The sequence below is a fragment of the Trachemys scripta genome, chromosome 16, assembly GCF_013100865.1.
Source record: "Trachemys scripta elegans isolate TJP31775 chromosome 16, CAS_Tse_1.0, whole genome shotgun sequence".
NCBI lineage: Eukaryota > Metazoa > Chordata > Testudines > Emydidae > Trachemys > Trachemys scripta.
In genome coordinates, this window is record NC_048313.1 from 12959411 (window position 1) to 12976988 (window position 17578).

The following is a 17578-nucleotide window of genomic DNA, read 5'->3' on the forward strand; positions in this document are numbered from 1 at the left end:
GCTGGCCATAAATAAGGAGTGAAGGTTTTGCTGTAGTGATGTAAAGACATTTGTAACTCAGTTCAAATGCTGTAGTGGTGTGCGATCACCATGTCCTCAATCCTGTAAACATGCACGTGCTTAACTTTGCTACTGTGAGACATTCCATTGATTTCAATGGAACTACTCCCAGGAGCAAAATTAAGCACGTGTGTAAATGTTTGCAGGGATGGGGCCTGTATCAGCAAATGTGTAGATTCCATAAACTCATGTCGTCTAAAGGCTGTAGTGTTTGAAGCAGATCTGTGAGGCATCCTTAATTTGCGCCCAGCTGTGGAGCAGAGTTAAGGCTGTTTGGGTGATGTTACCTTTGTTGCCAGGCTTTCTAATTGTTTGAGATGTCTTGGTGTAACCTTAACTTGGAATTTCTGGTATTTCCAATATTTTGAGAGAAGTATATTCTCAAGAGATTTTCCCCTATAAATAACTGAGATATTTACAATCTTAACTCAGGTTAATGTTTTTATGGATGGGAATTAATACTATTTATTATTTATGACCTGTTTCCATCGATTTTGTCTGTGGCAGGAGTTGAAGTAATATTAATTATTATTACTGTGACTTTCTTCTGGCAGCAGCTTTATCCTCTGCCTCTCTGTAGGGAGAAAATCTCTGAAAAACCTCTCATTCGAATGGACTGGTTCTGTATCAGTAATTCTTTGCCCTTTGGATTAGAGTCCATGAAACACTCGTGTCTTTTTTTCAGAAAGGGGAAAGATTCAAGTCCCGTTTAGCAGCATTGCTCTGATTGCTGAGAGACAGAACCAGCACGAACCAGGAAACAGTTCCGTGAGGCTGGGATGTTGAGTACATGTCTGGAATGCAGCCAGTGGGAACCTCCTTCAGTAAATGCCAAATGAAGTGCCTCCCTGCTGGGAGGCTGTGTATGTAGGATTGATAAACCCCGGCTCTGCAGCCGGGTCAATTTAACTTTAGAGAGAAGACGACTTGCCCTTTCCCGAAAGTGACGCACTTGCCACTCAGTTGGGAAGTAGGTTTGTGCCTTCGAGTATCGTTTCAACGCCCTTTATGCTCCATGCTTCAAACAATCAGTGTGTTTGTTAACTCTTGTTGGCACAAAACAAGATCTTGGCACTAATGGTGCTCACTGAGCCATCTCTCCTGCTGGTTTTCGGCTGAAGAGCACTTGCCCCAATGCTAGATTAAAAAGCCGTCTGTTCTTTGGGGGCAGGGCGTTGACTGAAAGGCAAAGTTTGGACGCTTGACTTTAGAGGCCGTGCGGGTGGGCTGCAGAACAGCTGCTGGTGCTGTAGCCATCAAAGCTGTAGTCAGATGACTGCCATTTGCTTGGCTGTTTCATGCCCTCTGACACCCGACTCTTATAGTTTCTTACAGCAAACGTGAGGCGCTGACCTATGCTTGTAGCTGGACTTGCTCCAGTCCGTGAGGACTGACACTCTCCCCAGAATGTCAGGCCTGTCTCAGTGTGGAAATAGCCAAAGGCATCCTTATGCACTCAGAAGTTCTCTTCAGCCTGGGACGTTTCCACTGTTCAGCAGAGCGTTCTCCAACCTGGGCTCTGCTGAGGTGGTGATAAAGCAGTCAAGTGGGCTAGTCAGTCCGGGGCACTGCATGGTGCTGTACTGAAGGACTGCAGTCTCCTCTGCTTCTCAGATCCCTCCCTCTGTCTTTGGGTTGGCGTTGAGGCTGGCAGTATTGCCTGGGGAACATGTATCATGACCAGAATGCTTCACTACACAGTATGGGGAGAATGGCTTTGCGCACGAGGTGTTGAGCTTTGTGGGGTACGTGGTTCTAGTACTTTGGACGTGCTGTGCATTGGGCGCTGGATCCGGGAGGTCCACCTCAGCTTATGCATGTCGCATGCTGTAGGTTGCCTTCATTGTCTTGTGGAGGAGCTGCCAGGCAGCCTCCCGTCTTTCAGGTACTTGTTATGTGTAACCCTGAAATAAACCTGGCCCAAACCCCTCTGTGTGCCTGTGCAAAGGCAAGCCGCCGTTTTACTTCACTAACGGACAACATCTTGCAGGCGCTGTTGCCAGAGTTTGCATGCAGCTGAAGTCAGCCCTTCTAACGCTGGGTGAGATCACAAGGGTGTGGTCAGCATTATTTCACCTTCCTCGTTTTCCCCTGAATTTCAGCAGCTACCAGCTGGCTGGGTTTTTTCCTCTCTCCTAAACCCGCTTTCTCAGGAGCTGCCATTCAGATCTCTGCTGTGAACTAGTCTCCCCTCCCCCCACATAGATTTGCCCCTGAGGCAGAGCCATCAAAAAATGAATACTTGTTTCTGAAAGGGTCTGGCACAAGGAGCTTGTTTCAGGGTTTTTCGCTGGGTTTGGCTCAGAGAGTCGCTCATTCAGTGCGCGAACCTCGGGCAAAGCCACTCGACCTTTGTCCCTTAGTGAGCCCAGCTGTAGAATTGCGTAAAAGGCTCCAGCTTCGCTTCGCTGGGTAAACAAAGCAAGCCTGAGTTTGCACAGGCTCCCCGGCCTGCTTTTGGGTTTGCCCATCAGCCTATTTGGAGGCCTGGTGGGCTAAGCCAGGAATGTCTGATAGAAACAGGCGCTGCTTTAGCATGGGTGGGGTGTGTGTGTGTGGAAGGAGGGTGCAGCACGGGGCTAGTTCTCTGGGGTGGTCACACGATGCACAGCAAGGCTACTTCTAACCCTGGAGATAGGCAAGGGTCGTTCAGGCCCCACACCCATGGCTGGAGAGTCATTGCTATGCTCTGTCGGGGAACCCTTCCTGGAGCACAGTGTGGGATAGCGTTAGCAGAGTGCAGTCATGGGGTACAGTCCCTTCCTGTCCCCTCACGCTCTGTACCACACAGTCTGACTGAACTGGTTATGGTGTGGCTGGGAATTGTCAACCGGGCACGGTGAAATCGCTTTTTAATTTTGTGCTTGTTCATTACTAGTAAATGTGGTGTTTGTATTCTGGTAGTGCCTAGAGCACCCCAGCCAGGGTCAGGGTCCTATTGTACTGGGCACGGACACACTGTCTGCTCTGAATAGCTCACAGTCCTAGAAATGTAGGGCAGAAGAGGTCATCTAGTACATCCCTCCTGCACCGAGGCAGGACCAAGTAACCTTCGACCATCCCTGACAGCTGTAACTTGTTCTTAAACACAGCCAGGATTCCACGCCTCCCTTGGAAGGCAATTCCAGTACCTAACTATCTGTCTAGTTAGAAAGTTTTTCCTAATATCTGACCTAAATCTCTCTTGTTACAGATTAAGCCCATTACCTCTTGTCCTACCTTCAGTGGACATGGAGCACAACTGATCACTGTCCTCTTTCTAACAGCCCTGAACATAGCTGAAGACTTCTCAGGTCTCACCCACCCCCACCCCTCAGTTTCCTTTACTCAAGACTAAACATACCTAGTTTTTTTTAACCGTTTCAGGTTTTTGGAATCTTTTATCACAATTGAGCTTTCCTCTGGACTCTCTCCAGTGTGTCGTCAACACCAGGGGCAAGTAGTGTGGGACAGTTCTCTCCCGTGTCTTACATCCAACGCTCCTGTTAACGCAGCTCAGAACATTAGCTTGGTTGGCTCCTCTTCAAATTGTGGTCCACTATCACTCCCAGATCCTTTTGTGTAGGACTTAACATGCAGCCAGTTACTCCTCCCCCATTTTGTATTTGTGCATTTGTTTTTTTCCCTCCTAAGTGCAAAGTACTTCACTTGACACTGTCAAATTTCATCTGATTAGGCAACACAGACACAGTGATAAGTAAACAGAGAAGCACAAGGTGTGCTTCAGACAGAATTCTTAATAGAACTTGCCTCCCTCCCCTCTGAGACACGGGAGAGCACGAGCATTTCAGATGTACTGTGCTCTGTGCCCACTTCCAAATGGGCAGTAGAATAAAGACCCTCCCCGTTTGGTGTGAGTAAATCATTCTCAATGAGGAGCACTAAGTTCTGATCCTCTGGGTACTATAACTGCAGAGATGCCCGTGTAGCTGTCACGGAGTATTGGGGGACTCAGGGCCCTGCACCCCCGGCTTCCTGCGATTCACCATGACTCTCAGCCAGCCAGTAAAGCAGAAGGTTTATTTGGATGACAGGAATACAGTCCAAGACAGGTCTTGCAGGCACAGACAACAGGGCCCCCCCCCACCAGTTAGGTCCAGCTTGGGGTCCCAGGGCATGCCAGCCCACCCCCCTTGGGGGGTCAGAGCCATCTCTCCCTCCCAGCCATCTCTCCAGCCTCCTTCCAGCCTGCTTCCAGCACTCTGCCTTCAGCGACCCCTCCCACAGNCTGGCTGCCACGCTCGGTAACGTGGTGTGTCACAGGGTATGGACCGGGTCAGTATGGACAAGTGAGGCGTAAGAGTGAGAGTGACTGCAGAGGGAGCAGCTTTTAGTGCAGAGGGGGCCTTATAGGTAAGAACAGTCCCAGTTCGTCACAGTAGCCTGCTGTGATGTCCCACCTAGAATGCAGCGAGAAGCCGCCCTTTTGTATTGTGGAAATATCAGAAACTGTAATGAGCCTAAGTTGATGAAGTGGCTGGTAAATGTATTCGTAACATGCTGGCTGCCACGCTCGGTAACGTGGTGTGTCACAGGGTATGGACCGGGTCAGTATGGACAAGTGAGGCGTAAGAGTGAGAGTGACTGCAGAGGGAGCAGCTTTTAGTGCAGAGGGGGCCTTATAGGTAAGAACAGTCCCAGTTCGTCACAGTAGCCTGCTGTGATGTCCCACCTAGAATGCAGCGAGAAGCCGCCCTTTTGTATTGTGGAAATATCAGAAACTGTAATGAGCCTAAGTTGATGAAGTGGCTGGTAAATGTATTCGTAACATGCTGGCTGCCACGCTCGGTAACGTGGTGTGTCACAGGGTATGGACCGGGTCAGTATGGACAAGTGAGGCGTAAGAGTGAGAGTGACTGCAGAGGGAGCAGCTTTTAGTGCAGAGGGGGCCTTATAGGTAAGAACAGTCCCAGTTCGTCACAGTAGCCTGCTGTGATGTCCCACCTAGAATGCAGCGAGAAGCCGCCCTTTTGTATTGTGGAAATATCAGAAACTGTAATGAGCCTAAGTTGATGAAGTGGCTGGTAAATGTATTCGTAACATGCTGGCTGCCACGCTCGGTAACGTGGTGTGTCACAGGGTATGGACCGGGTCAGTATGGACAAGTGAGGCGTAAGAGTGAGAGTGACTGCAGAGGGAGCAGCTTTTAGTGCAGAGGGGGCCTTATAGGTAAGAACAGTCCCAGTTCGTCACAGTAGCCTGCTGTGATGTCCCACCTAGAATGCAGCGAGAAGCCGCCCTTTTGTATTGTGGAAATATCAGAAACTGTAATGAGCCTAAGTTGATGAAGTGGCTGGTAAATGTATTCGTAACATGCTGGCTGCCACGCTCGGTAACGTGGTGTGTCACAGGGTATGGACCGGGTCAGTATGGACAAGTGAGGCGTAAGAGTGAGAGTGACTGCAGAGGGAGCAGCTTTTAGTGCAGAGGGGGCCTTATAGGTAAGAACAGTCCCAGTTCGTCACAGTAGCCTGCTGTGATGTCCCACCTAGAATGCAGCGAGAAGCCGCCCTTTTGTATTGTGGAAATATCAGAAACTGTAATGAGCCTAAGTTGATGAAGTGGCTGGTAAATGTATTCGTAACATGCTGGCTGCCACGCTCGGTAACGTGGTGTGTCACAGGGTATGGACCGGGTCAGTATGGACAAGTGAGGCGTAAGAGTGAGAGTGACTGCAGAGGGAGCAGCTTTTAGTGCAGAGGGGGCCTTATAGGTAAGAACAGTCCCAGTTCGTCACAGTAGCCTGCTGTGATGTCCCACCTAGAATGCAGCGAGAAGCCGCCCTTTTGTATTGTGGAAATATCAGAAACTGTAATGAGCCTAAGTTGATGAAGTGGCTGGTAAATGTATTCGTAACATGCTGGCTGCCACGCTCGGTAACGTGGTGTGTCACAGGGTATGGACCGGGTCAGTATGGACAAGTGAGGCGTAAGAGTGAGAGTGACTGCAGAGGGAGCAGCTTTTAGTGCAGAGGGGGCCTTATAGGTAAGAACAGTCCCAGTTCGTCACAGTAGCCTGCTGTGATGTCCCACCTAGAATGCAGCGAGAAGCCGCCCTTTTGTATTGTGGAAATATCAGAAACTGTAATGAGCCTAAGTTGATGAAGTGGCTGGTAAATGTATTCGTAACATGCTGGCTGCCACGCTCGGTAACGTGGTGTGTCACAGGGTATGGACCGGGTCAGTATGGACAAGTGAGGCGTAAGAGTGAGAGTGACTGCAGAGGGAGCAGCTTTTAGTGCAGAGGGGGCCTTATAGGTAAGAACAGTCCCAGTTCGTCACAGTAGCCTGCTGTGATGTCCCACCTAGAATGCAGCGAGAAGCCGCCCTTTTGTATTGTGGAAATATCAGAAACTGTAATGAGCCTAAGTTGATGAAGTGGCTGGTAAATGTATTCGTAACATGCTGGCTGCCACGCTCGGTAACGTGGTGTGTCACAGGGTATGGACCGGGTCAGTATGGACAAGTGAGGCGTAAGAGTGAGAGTGACTGCAGAGGGAGCAGCTTTTAGTGCAGAGGGGGCCTTATAGGTAAGAACAGTCCCAGTTCGTCACAGTAGCCTGCTGTGATGTCCCACCTAGAATGCAGCGAGAAGCCGCCCTTTTGTATTGTGGAAATATCAGAAACTGTAATGAGCCTAAGTTGATGAAGTGGCTGGTAAATGTATTCGTAACATGCTGGCTGCCACGCTCGGTAACGTGGTGTGTCACAGGGTATGGACCGGGTCAGTATGGACAAGTGAGGCGTAAGAGTGAGAGTGACTGCAGAGGGAGCAGCTTTTAGTGCAGAGGGGGCCTTATAGGTAAGAACAGTCCCAGTTCGTCACAGTAGCCTGCTGTGATGTCCCACCTAGAATGCAGCGAGAAGCCGCCCTTTTGTATTGTGGAAATATCAGAAACTGTAATGAGCCTAAGTTGATGAAGTGGCTGGTAAATGTATTCGTAACATGCTGGCTGCCACGCTCGGTAACGTGGTGTGTCACAGGGTATGGACCGGGTCAGTATGGACAAGTGAGGCGTAAGAGTGAGAGTGACTGCAGAGGGAGCAGCTTTTAGTGCAGAGGGGGCCTTATAGGTAAGAACAGTCCCAGTTCGTCACAGTAGCCTGCTGTGATGTCCCACCTAGAATGCAGCGAGAAGCCGCCCTTTTGTATTGTGGAAATATCAGAAACTGTAATGAGCCTAAGTTGATGAAGTGGCTGGTAAATGTATTCGTAACATGCTGGCTGCCACGCTCGGTAACGTGGTGTGTCACAGGGTATGGACCGGGTCAGTATGGACAAGTGAGGCGTAAGAGTGAGAGTGACTGCAGAGGGAGCAGCTTTTAGTGCAGAGGGGGCCTTATAGGTAAGAACAGTCCCAGTTCGTCACAGTAGCCTGCTGTGATGTCCCACCTAGAATGCAGCGAGAAGCCGCCCTTTTGTATTGTGGAAATATCAGAAACTGTAATGAGCCTAAGTTGATGAAGTGGCTGGTAAATGTATTCGTAACATGCTGGCTGCCACGCTCGGTAACGTGGTGTGTCACAGGGTATGGACCGGGTCAGTATGGACAAGTGAGGCGTAAGAGTGAGAGTGACTGCAGAGGGAGCAGCTTTTAGTGCAGAGGGGGCCTTATAGGTAAGAACAGTCCCAGTTCGTCACAGTAGCCTGCTGTGATGTCCCACCTAGAATGCAGCGAGAAGCCGCCCTTTTGTATTGTGGAAATATCAGAAACTGTAATGAGCCTAAGTTGATGAAGTGGCTGGTAAATGTATTCGTAACATGCTGGCTGCCACGCTCGGTAACGTGGTGTGTCACAGGGTATGGACCGGGTCAGTATGGACAAGTGAGGCGTAAGAGTGAGAGTGACTGCAGAGGGAGCAGCTTTTAGTGCAGAGGGGGCCTTATAGGTAAGAACAGTCCCAGTTCGTCACAGTAGCCTGCTGTGATGTCCCACCTAGAATGCAGCGAGAAGCCGCCCTTTTGTATTGTGGAAATATCAGAAACTGTAATGAGCCTAAGTTGATGAAGTGGCTGGTAAATGTATTCGTAACATGCTGGCTGCCACGCTCGGTAACGTGGTGTGTCACAGGGTATGGACCGGGTCAGTATGGACAAGTGAGGCGTAAGAGTGAGAGTGACTGCAGAGGGAGCAGCTTTTAGTGCAGAGGGGGCCTTATAGGTAAGAACAGTCCCAGTTCGTCACAGTAGCCTGCTGTGATGTCCCACCTAGAATGCAGCGAGAAGCCGCCCTTTTGTATTGTGGAAATATCAGAAACTGTAATGAGCCTAAGTTGATGAAGTGGCTGGTAAATGTATTCGTAACATGCTGGCTGCCACGCTCGGTAACGTGGTGTGTCACAGGGTATGGACCGGGTCAGTATGGACAAGTGAGGCGTAAGAGTGAGAGTGACTGCAGAGGGAGCAGCTTTTAGTGCAGAGGGGGCCTTATAGGTAAGAACAGTCCCAGTTCGTCACAGTAGCCTGCTGTGATGTCCCACCTAGAATGCAGCGAGAAGCCGCCCTTTTGTATTGTGGAAATATCAGAAACTGTAATGAGCCTAAGTTGATGAAGTGGCTGGTAAATGTATTCGTAACATGCTGGCTGCCACGCTCGGTAACGTGGTGTGTCACAGGGTATGGACCGGGTCAGTATGGACAAGTGAGGCGTAAGAGTGAGAGTGACTGCAGAGGGAGCAGCTTTTAGTGCAGAGGGGGCCTTATAGGTAAGAACAGTCCCAGTTCGTCACAGTAGCCTGCTGTGATGTCCCACCTAGAATGCAGCGAGAAGCCGCCCTTTTGTATTGTGGAAATATCAGAAACTGTAATGAGCCTAAGTTGATGAAGTGGCTGGTAAATGTATTCGTAACATGCTGGCTGCCACGCTCGGTAACGTGGTGTGTCACAGGGTATGGACCGGGTCAGTATGGACAAGTGAGGCGTAAGAGTGAGAGTGACTGCAGAGGGAGCAGCTTTTAGTGCAGAGGGGGCCTTATAGGTAAGAACAGTCCCAGTTCGTCACAGTAGCCTGCTGTGATGTCCCACCTAGAATGCAGCGAGAAGCCGCCCTTTTGTATTGTGGAAATATCAGAAACTGTAATGAGCCTAAGTTGATGAAGTGGCTGGTAAATGTATTCGTAACATGCTGGCTGCCACGCTCGGTAACGTGGTGTGTCACAGGGTATGGACCGGGTCAGTATGGACAAGTGAGGCGTAAGAGTGAGAGTGACTGCAGAGGGAGCAGCTTTTAGTGCAGAGGGGGCCTTATAGAGGAGGGAGCAGAATGGAGACCTGAACCCCTCCCCATCTATATCTGAATCCAGACTGTGGGCATTGGCCTTTCCTCCTTTGCCTCCACAAAGTCTGAGGAAGGCAGGTTACTCAAGTGCCCTTCTCCACATGACCTGTTCCTTTGAGCAGCAGCTACAGGGAGTGCCTCCTTGTCTGCTCTTCAGTGGTTGAGCTGAGCAACCAAATGAGCGAACTGAAGAGCACTTACTCTAGTCTGAACCTGGTCCTCACCTGAAGTTCTAGCTAGAATTGCCAGTGCAGGCTGCCAGCTGAAGGGCTCGGGGAATTTTTAGTCTCCTAGCAACAGATACGCATCCAAGTCACAGAACAACTTACAGGCAAATGAGGGAGCTTCATTGTGATCCTCTTGGTTTCGCCTTTGCTGGAAAGTTGTTACAGTCACAAAGAGCTTTGAGGGGGTCATGCCGTGTACTTTGACATCTGTGGGCTGCTTTCTGTGTGTGGTGACAACTGGAGGCCAGAGTGGTGTCTTAGTTGTTAAAATCTTGAATGTCGTGTGTGTGTGTGTGTGTGTGTGTGTGAAATCCTGAGCTTGTCAATTCATTGGTAAGGTGTGTTCAGCTGTTACAGTGCCTCTGTGATATGAGCAGAAGCGTCAGCATTCAGCCTTTGTGGTATGAGACATTGTGTTTCATAACAAGCCCAGAGAACTTTGCCTGTGCGTCTGGCCCCGTCCCGGTGAGAGCGTGAACACAAATCACCTCTCTAACGAGGCTGGTTACCGACACCGTCCACATAGAATGAGATGGGGCAACGCGAGACTAAATGTCCCCTGCTCTGTCCTAGAGCTCAGCTCTTACTGACAAATGGTTCTGGAGGGAGTATTACCTAGTGGTAAGGTCGGGGCCTTGGCCATCAAGACTTCTGGGTTCTGCTCTTGTGCTGCCCTGGACTCAGCCTGCAACTTGAGCAAGTCACTGAACCTCTGTGGCCTAGTTTCCTCATCTGTGAAAAGCGGGTTTTGCTGATGCAGGTCTCCAGAGCACAGCTTCGTGCAGGGGCTTTACCATTGTCATATGGGGATTGCACCGGTACCCAGGCTGCCCTGGCAACGAGCACAGTAATTTATGTGGGCCAAAGTGGAATTGGGTTTTGTAATGCTAAAAAAATTCACACCGAGCTCTCGAACTTCCAGACCAAACAGTAACATGAGAACATTGAGGTGCGTGCTGGACTTCCAATGTCTGCTCGTTGGAACACCGGCTTTCTGCCGCCATCTGCTGGCCTGTTCTCTGCCGATTCTGACCAACATCTAACTGAAGAGCTTCCTGCAGCTGGCCATGTAAAGGGAGGGGAGCTTTTGCTGTCTGCTTTCCCCCCCAAAAAATCCTTTGGTAACTTGCTTTGAATTCTGGGTTGTTTGTGAACTCAGGCGCTTGATCAGACCTTCTGATTCCTGTCACCTTCTCTTCTTAGCCTCATGGACCGAGAGGTAGCGCTACTGGCCGAAATGGACAAAGTGAAAGCAGAAGCAAGTAAGACATGTTTTATTTTTTAGAAGTGGCTCATCTTAAAAGCTGGTGCTGTTTCACTCTACCAGCAAAGTTGAACAGACACTGCTCCAGTGAGAGCAGTGTGTGTAGTACATCTTCCAACTTCCATCGTTCCCAGGTAAACTAACCACACACACACACGTTTAAAAGTTTCTCTCTACAGGTTAGAATGACATTTAGTTGTTAAAGGGACAAAACTCAAAGCTGGTCACAAGCTACATTTGTTTTGTTAAGTTTGTTGGGCTTCAACGCTGTAAAAATTCTAATTCCAATGGAAAGTTTCTTTTAAACAAACATCCCTTTGTAGTGGTTGCAATCTGACCATTGTGTAAGAGCATTACAAGAATAAAGTGAAATTCACTAGCCTATTTTTAGGTTCCAATGAGAGAAATGAGTGACATAAATGGTGAACAGTCGAGTAGATATAAGATCCTTTCAATTTTAATAATCTGGGGTGTTACAAAGCTCAGGAAATATTTTTAACCAGATGAAGTAAAGACTTATACCTTTCTTTATATAACCACTGTTTTTTGTACTTGGTCTTAATGTACCAGGTTTGTTTTGAATCTGGCTGAAACTTGCAGTGCACCAAGACTTTACCTTATCTGGTACCACATAAGGTATTGGTTAACTATTCTAACAAAAGGCAGAATATCTGGTCTGTGGTTGGGTATGAAACAATTTCTCCAGATCGTTGCTTTCTCTGTGATGCCCCAGTTCCAAAGGTGGTTTTGTGCTAGGAAGCAGGATCCCTGGCTTCACAGAAAGTGTAGGCTGAAGCTGAGGGCATAAATTCCTCTTGGATGTCCGCTATCTCAGTTCCTGGTATTGTACTGCAGATCAGATCAGCAGCTGCCCGTCAGTGCAGGCGGTCTGGGGTGATCAGGAAGGAAATGAAATTGGAAGAGAGACAGGCTCTGTTTTCGTGGGCGTGCCAGTTAAGATGTTGGTGCTGTTGACCCTCAGAAGTGCTTGGGATTTAATAGAAACAAAACCCAGATCTTTTCTTAAACTTACTTTCCAATGGCTTCCCTAGCAAGGCGCTCTTGTGGTCAGAAACAGTTAAAATCTAGACAGTGTCGTTAACTTGTAGATTACCAAATGGTATTGTGGTGGTGCTTGACTGTTCCATTTCTCGACCCAGTACCCTCCTGTGCTTAGCTGCTCGTTTGGGTGCTCAGGTAAACCTTGTGTACCAGTGAGATGCTTTGCAGACTGACTCTTCCTTCAGCATTAATTCTACCTAAGCTTTGGTCTTCCTTTCGTTACTTTTCAGTGGAGATCCTGGTCAGCCGACAAAAGAAAGCTGGGGCACTAAAGAAGATGACCGACGTTGCCGTGCGCATGTCAGAGGAGCAGTTGGTAGAGCTTAGAGCTGACATAAAGGTGAACTTTTCTCCTCCTCCGTCCTATTACAACAGGCACTGGCAGGAGAGCTCTGACTGCAGTGCGTCCCCAGGCCTGTGTTTGGAATGAATGTCCTTTTGCATATACTGTAATCAAACGGTAGTTATGCCCAGTGAGTCAGGTAAGTGCTAGCTTCCTCTTACTGACACAGAAGTGAAGTGGCCATTGAAGGACACAGAGATTTAAAATGGAGCCAAGGTGAATACTTGGGAGTTCTAAGCTCCACTCCAGGGTATACATAAAATCACACTGCCCGGCTTATGCAGAAGTACATTCAGGGCAGCACCCGTGTCTGTAAATCTTCCATTTCTTTTCAGCGAGAAATAGTAGTTCCCAAAATACATTCACTCCTAGCGGTGCGCATGCACGTTGTCCAGGACAGTGTAGTGAGCTTCAGTACACTTTGTCCTGCATTTCTTCTTACAGCATTTGGTTGGCAAAATACTGACTTCAGCAAACAAAGGGCCTTTTGGTCCTTAACACCACTTAGCTCAGTTCAGCTTTTAACCGTTTGGAATTGGCCCAGAACGGCTTCTGGTACCTCGTGAGCCTTGTCCACCTGGGTTTGCCTGGCAATCTCCTGCCAGGGCTCGCAACACACAATGTGCTGACATACGCTGGCTGCTGATGGTTTTGGGTTGGTGTCACTTCCACCAGGATCAGCAGGCACCTGACCGCTGAGTACCGTTGTAGTCAGACAAATGCACTTATTTCTACCACCAGAGGTCAGTAAAATGTTATCTACAGGCTGAATTTTTTATACTAAACTGCTCAAGATAGTTAAGACCAAAGCAGACTGTGACGAACTTCAAAAAGATCTCACAAAACTAAGTGATGGGGCAACAAAATGGCAAATGAAATTTAATGTGGATAAATGTAAAGTAATGCACATTGGAAAAAAATAACCCCAACTATACATACAATATGATGGGGGCTAATTTAGCTACAACAAGTCAGGAAAAAGATCTTGGAGTCATGGTGGATAGTTCTCTGAAGACGTCCACGCAGCGTGCAGAGGCGGTCAAGAAAGCAAACAGGATGTTAGGAATCATTAAAAAGGGGATAGAGAATAAGACTGAAAATATATTATTGCCCTTATATAAATTGATGGTACGCCCACATCTCGAATACTGCGCACAGATGTCTCCTCATCTCAAAAAAGATATACTGGCACTAGAAAAGGTTCAGAAAAGGGCAACTAAAATGATGAGGGGTTTGGAATAGGTCTCATATGAGGAGAGATTAAAGAGGCTAGGACTTTTCAGCTTGGAAGAAAGGAGACTAAGGGGGGATATGAGAGAGGTCTATAAAATCATGAGTGATGTGGAGAAAGTAGGTAAGGAAAAGTTATTTACTTATTCCCATAATACAAGAACTAGGGGTCACCAAATGAAATTAATAGGCAGCAGGTTTAAAACAAATAAAAGGAAGTTCTTCACGCAGCGCACAGTCAACTTGTGGAACTCCTTACCTGAGGAGGTTGTGAAGGCTAGGACTATAACAGGGAACTGGATAAATTCATGGAGGTTAAGTCCATTAATGGCTATTAGCCAGGACGGGTAAGGATTGGTGTCCCTAGCCTCTGTCTGTCAGAGGGTGGAGATGGATGGCAGGAGAGAGATCACTTGATCACTACCTGTGGGGTTCACTCCCTCCGGGGCCCCTGGCATCGGCCATTGTCAGCAGACAGGACACTGGGCTGGATGGACCCTTGGTCTGACCCGGTACGGCCGTTCTTATGTTCTTAATTCAAACCCAGATCACCGGGTCCACTGTGTTTTCCCAGCAGCAGTCCGTCCTAGACCAGCTTTGTTTTCCCTCGTCGGACGATCGCATCCAGAGCAGGTTTCCGTAGGGTGGAGCGCAGCAGATTGAGCTGCTCGGAGATTGAGCTACCTGGAAATGTTAACTTCTGGTGGGAGGCTGCAGACACTTGTTTGGTTGCACGTGTGTAGGTGGAACTGGTGCCACAGAGCCCATGCTACTCCAGAGTGACTCGTGGCGTTAACTGTAAGCTTTCTTGGCAAGGCTCTCCGAGCCGTGCCTGACCTGAGGCACTGTTACCAGGCGAGGGAAAAGGCTCTGATCTCAACTTCCCCTCTTACGCGCCGGGTTGTCACCAGGCATTAGCATAAAGATTGTGTTAACTTGCAAGCGTTTTCTTTCCCATCAAGCACTTTGTCAGTGAACGCAAATATGATGAAGACCTGGGCAGAGTGGCACGATTCACCTGTGACCTGGACGCAGTGAAGAAGAGCATCAGTTTGTTTGGGCAAGGTGAGCTGGTCTGAGGCTGCAGGTGAGGGGTGCCTGGCCGAGAGCGGGCAGCTGTGGACAGAGACAGGGACTGTTGCAGAGGAGAGAGTTCAGAGGGGCCCCTGGATTTAAACCAGGGGCCAGTGGTAGAGCGTTGTCGGGGTGGGCTCTGCTCTGGAAGAAGCTTCCCCTCTGTTCAGAATAGCCGGCGTCTGAGCTTCTGCATGTTGCAAAGCCCCTGTCTCTTCACCCAGAGCTTTGGGGCAAGCCGGGATTGGTGGTGGGGATGGGGAGGATAGCAGTCTGCCGGCCGTCTCACGTTTGTGTTTCATTTATGGTGCGAGAGCATCTTTGGCAGGGGCCCCTTGTAGCCGTATGTATAAATGTGAATACATGAAGAGCATTGACAATGTGGTGTATTACCAGAGTCTGTCCAGATCCTATTTAAACCCCACAAAAGCTCTTCAAAGGCTGGTCGGGTCTCTCCGGCCCTTAAAAGTCATGCAGGAGCCAAGTGTTCTCCTTCATCGGGAATTTGCTTAGTTTGGGGAAGGAGGGACACGTGTAGTGATGAAAACGGGACAGGATCCTGTCGGCTTTCGCTGGAATGTGTGGTGCTTTCCGGGTCCAGTGCCAGTCAGGGCCCTTTCCCGGGGCGTTGTAACGCCGAGGTGCTGACCCCGGACAGCCGAGCTTTGGCACAGATCGTAGGCTGGTCAGCAGGTGAGGTAGTGTCCGCTCTTCCCTTCATGTCATGGAGTGAACAGCGCTGTCGCCCACAGTAGGTGAGATTCAGGGGGCATGTGTGTGCGTGCGGAGGGGCGTGCAGTTCCTTTACGCCATCCTTCATTGTGTTTCCATTTCAGTTTCCCATCCAAAGAACAGTTATTCATCCAGATCACGGTGCAGCTCCGTCACGTCCGTGTCCTTGAGCCCAAGTGATCCCTCCACCCCAGAGTGTGCCTCTGCTCCCAGCCTTCCCACAGGAAGCAGGAAGCCCCCGTCCTCGGCAGAAACATCTGCAACTGGAGCCAGCGTCGGCAGCCGTCCATGCCAGCCTCACCGAGAGGTAAGTGACGACTTCACAAGAGAAGCCTTTAAATATGGCATGGAGCTCAACCCCAGCTCGGGGCCGTTTCCTCTATATCTAATGGGTCCCTCCTGCCAAGTGCCTTGTCTGAGGGCATTTGTCGTGCCTGGTGCAGACTGGGCAGTGGCAGTGTGCCCTGCTCACAAGACAAGAGGGCACAATAAAAGTCCAGGGCATCACAGCATGGCTGGAGGAAACTTGGCTTTTCTCAGAGAGCAGCAACCCCTACTTCTGCAATGGCAGCTGTCGGTGTGAAGTCAGCCACAGCTGCGTGCTGCAACATCTCCTGGGGAGGAGCGCGTCTCACCCACCACAACACCTGCCTGTCTTCTGAGACAATCCCCTGAGGTGCCACTGGTCTAGGGGGCTTCCAGGGTGGCTGGAGAGGAGACAGTAATCAGCTTTAGGATCATCCAGGGCCTTGGCACGAATGGTTCCTAGATCTCTGCTGCATGTAGCTCGCTTTTGGCAGCGGCCGGCTCTGCTAGTCTCCTCTCTCCAGTCCCTTGCCAGCCCTTCTTTCTGTTTCAGGCCTTCCAGGGTAACAGGAGACAAGGCCAGGGCTACCGGCCCCAAGGCCAGCGCCATAACGGCCCCTCTAATCCAGGAAGACACGACAGTACGAACCGGTACAGAAATGGGCCTTGGTATCAGTCTAGTTCCAGGTCTCAGAATTCCCAGTTCCGATCTCCAGGGATTGCTACTGACCCTGGCCAGACTCATTCCATGGGAACCCTGGCGAGCCAGCACGTCCCCTCAGCACAGGTGCATCCAGGCGCACCCAGCACAGACACCGAGGGGCTCCCACAACGTAAGCCAAGGTCAAGCCAGCCTGAAGAGGCAAATTCCTGAGAGGATCCAGATCTCCATTCCCTCCAGAGATTCGGCTTGATAACTGGACTGTAGGAAACTCCTAGCTAGAGCTATTAACAAAGGAACGTTTACACTCCTCTCTTGTGCCACGTTTTTCTCTCCTCCCTTGTGCGTTTTTCCTTCATTTTCTTCTCTTTGTGGAAGCTACTTAATGCATCTCCATACGCGCTACTGCCATGTGACAGGTTCATGCTTTACTGGGAACGCACCTTGCTGCTGCCAGATCTGTGGCTTCCCCTGGGAACTCCAAGGATCTCCATGGCTCCTTTTCCTTCAGAGTTATCCAGGGAACCCCAGGCAGAATCCGAGCCAAAAATAACCTTCCAGTTGTGGTCCTTGGTGAGCCAACCTGTGGGCAGAGCCCCAGCCAGCTCTCACGGGTAACAGCACTCGGTTCATGCTGGCAATGACGAGGGTCGCTGTGAAATGTGAGTGTCGGGCTTTAACTAGGGTAGTTGATCAGACTGGAGGGAGCCAGATCGAATCTGAATCCCAGCAGTAGCCCAGGCTGAAACTGGTCACCCGAGTCCCAAGCCCTTGTTATCGGGACCCTTCAGTGGAGCCAAGCAGCAGGTGTGAAGCATATTTCCTGTATACATTTAGATGTTCCCTATTTTTAATGTTTGGGGAGGGGGAGGTGTCTTTATTTTATTCACCCCCTGCCCGTCCCTACCCCATCTTGTCCCTAAACTAAATTTATAACCATAACAATTAGCAGTGCTAATCCTAGGTAACACCAGTCAGAGATTGCTCCTGGCATTCTTGGTAGTTGTACAAATAAAGAAGATGCTGACGATGGACACGTTGAACTGTTGTTGTTTTGTGCTTTCCTGTTCAGTTGCTCCCGAGCTCGGAGAGGATGGGATAAGGAGCTTTCGCTTCTGGGGTGAGTGGGGAGGACTGAAAGCAGGTCTCTGACCGCGTGTTCTCAGGCTTAGGCAGAATGAGTTGGAGAAACTGATGTGGCTGAAATTCCACATGGGTGATTCTGTAGCGGCCGGTTTGTAGGGACAGTAGAAACCCCCCCGGCTCTGCAGTGACTGCAGCATAATCCCACAGCGGGCGTGTCTGCCAGGCATTGCACCATCCCAGCGCTGGCCACGGTCGT

The 17578-nt window shown here is 49.7% G+C and overlaps 1 protein-coding gene across 3 annotated transcripts in view; it reads left to right on the forward strand.

Annotated features, from left to right (window-relative positions):
- SPATS2 (spermatogenesis associated serine rich 2) overlaps positions 1-17279 on the forward strand; it is a 46839-nt gene extending 29560 nt beyond the window's left edge. For all 3 annotated transcript variants that reach the window (XM_034792210.1, XM_034792211.1, XM_034792209.1), the window contains exons 9-13: positions 10768-10826; positions 12121-12230; positions 14426-14528; positions 15374-15576; positions 16129-17279. In XM_034792210.1, the coding sequence (XP_034648101.1) occupies positions 10768-10826; positions 12121-12230; positions 14426-14528; positions 15374-15576; positions 16129-16449 (796 nt within the window). In that variant the 3' untranslated portion in view covers positions 16450-17279. The remainder of the gene's footprint in view (positions 1-10767; positions 10827-12120; positions 12231-14425; positions 14529-15373; positions 15577-16128) is intronic.
- The last annotated feature ends 299 nt before the right edge of the window (positions 17280-17578 follow it).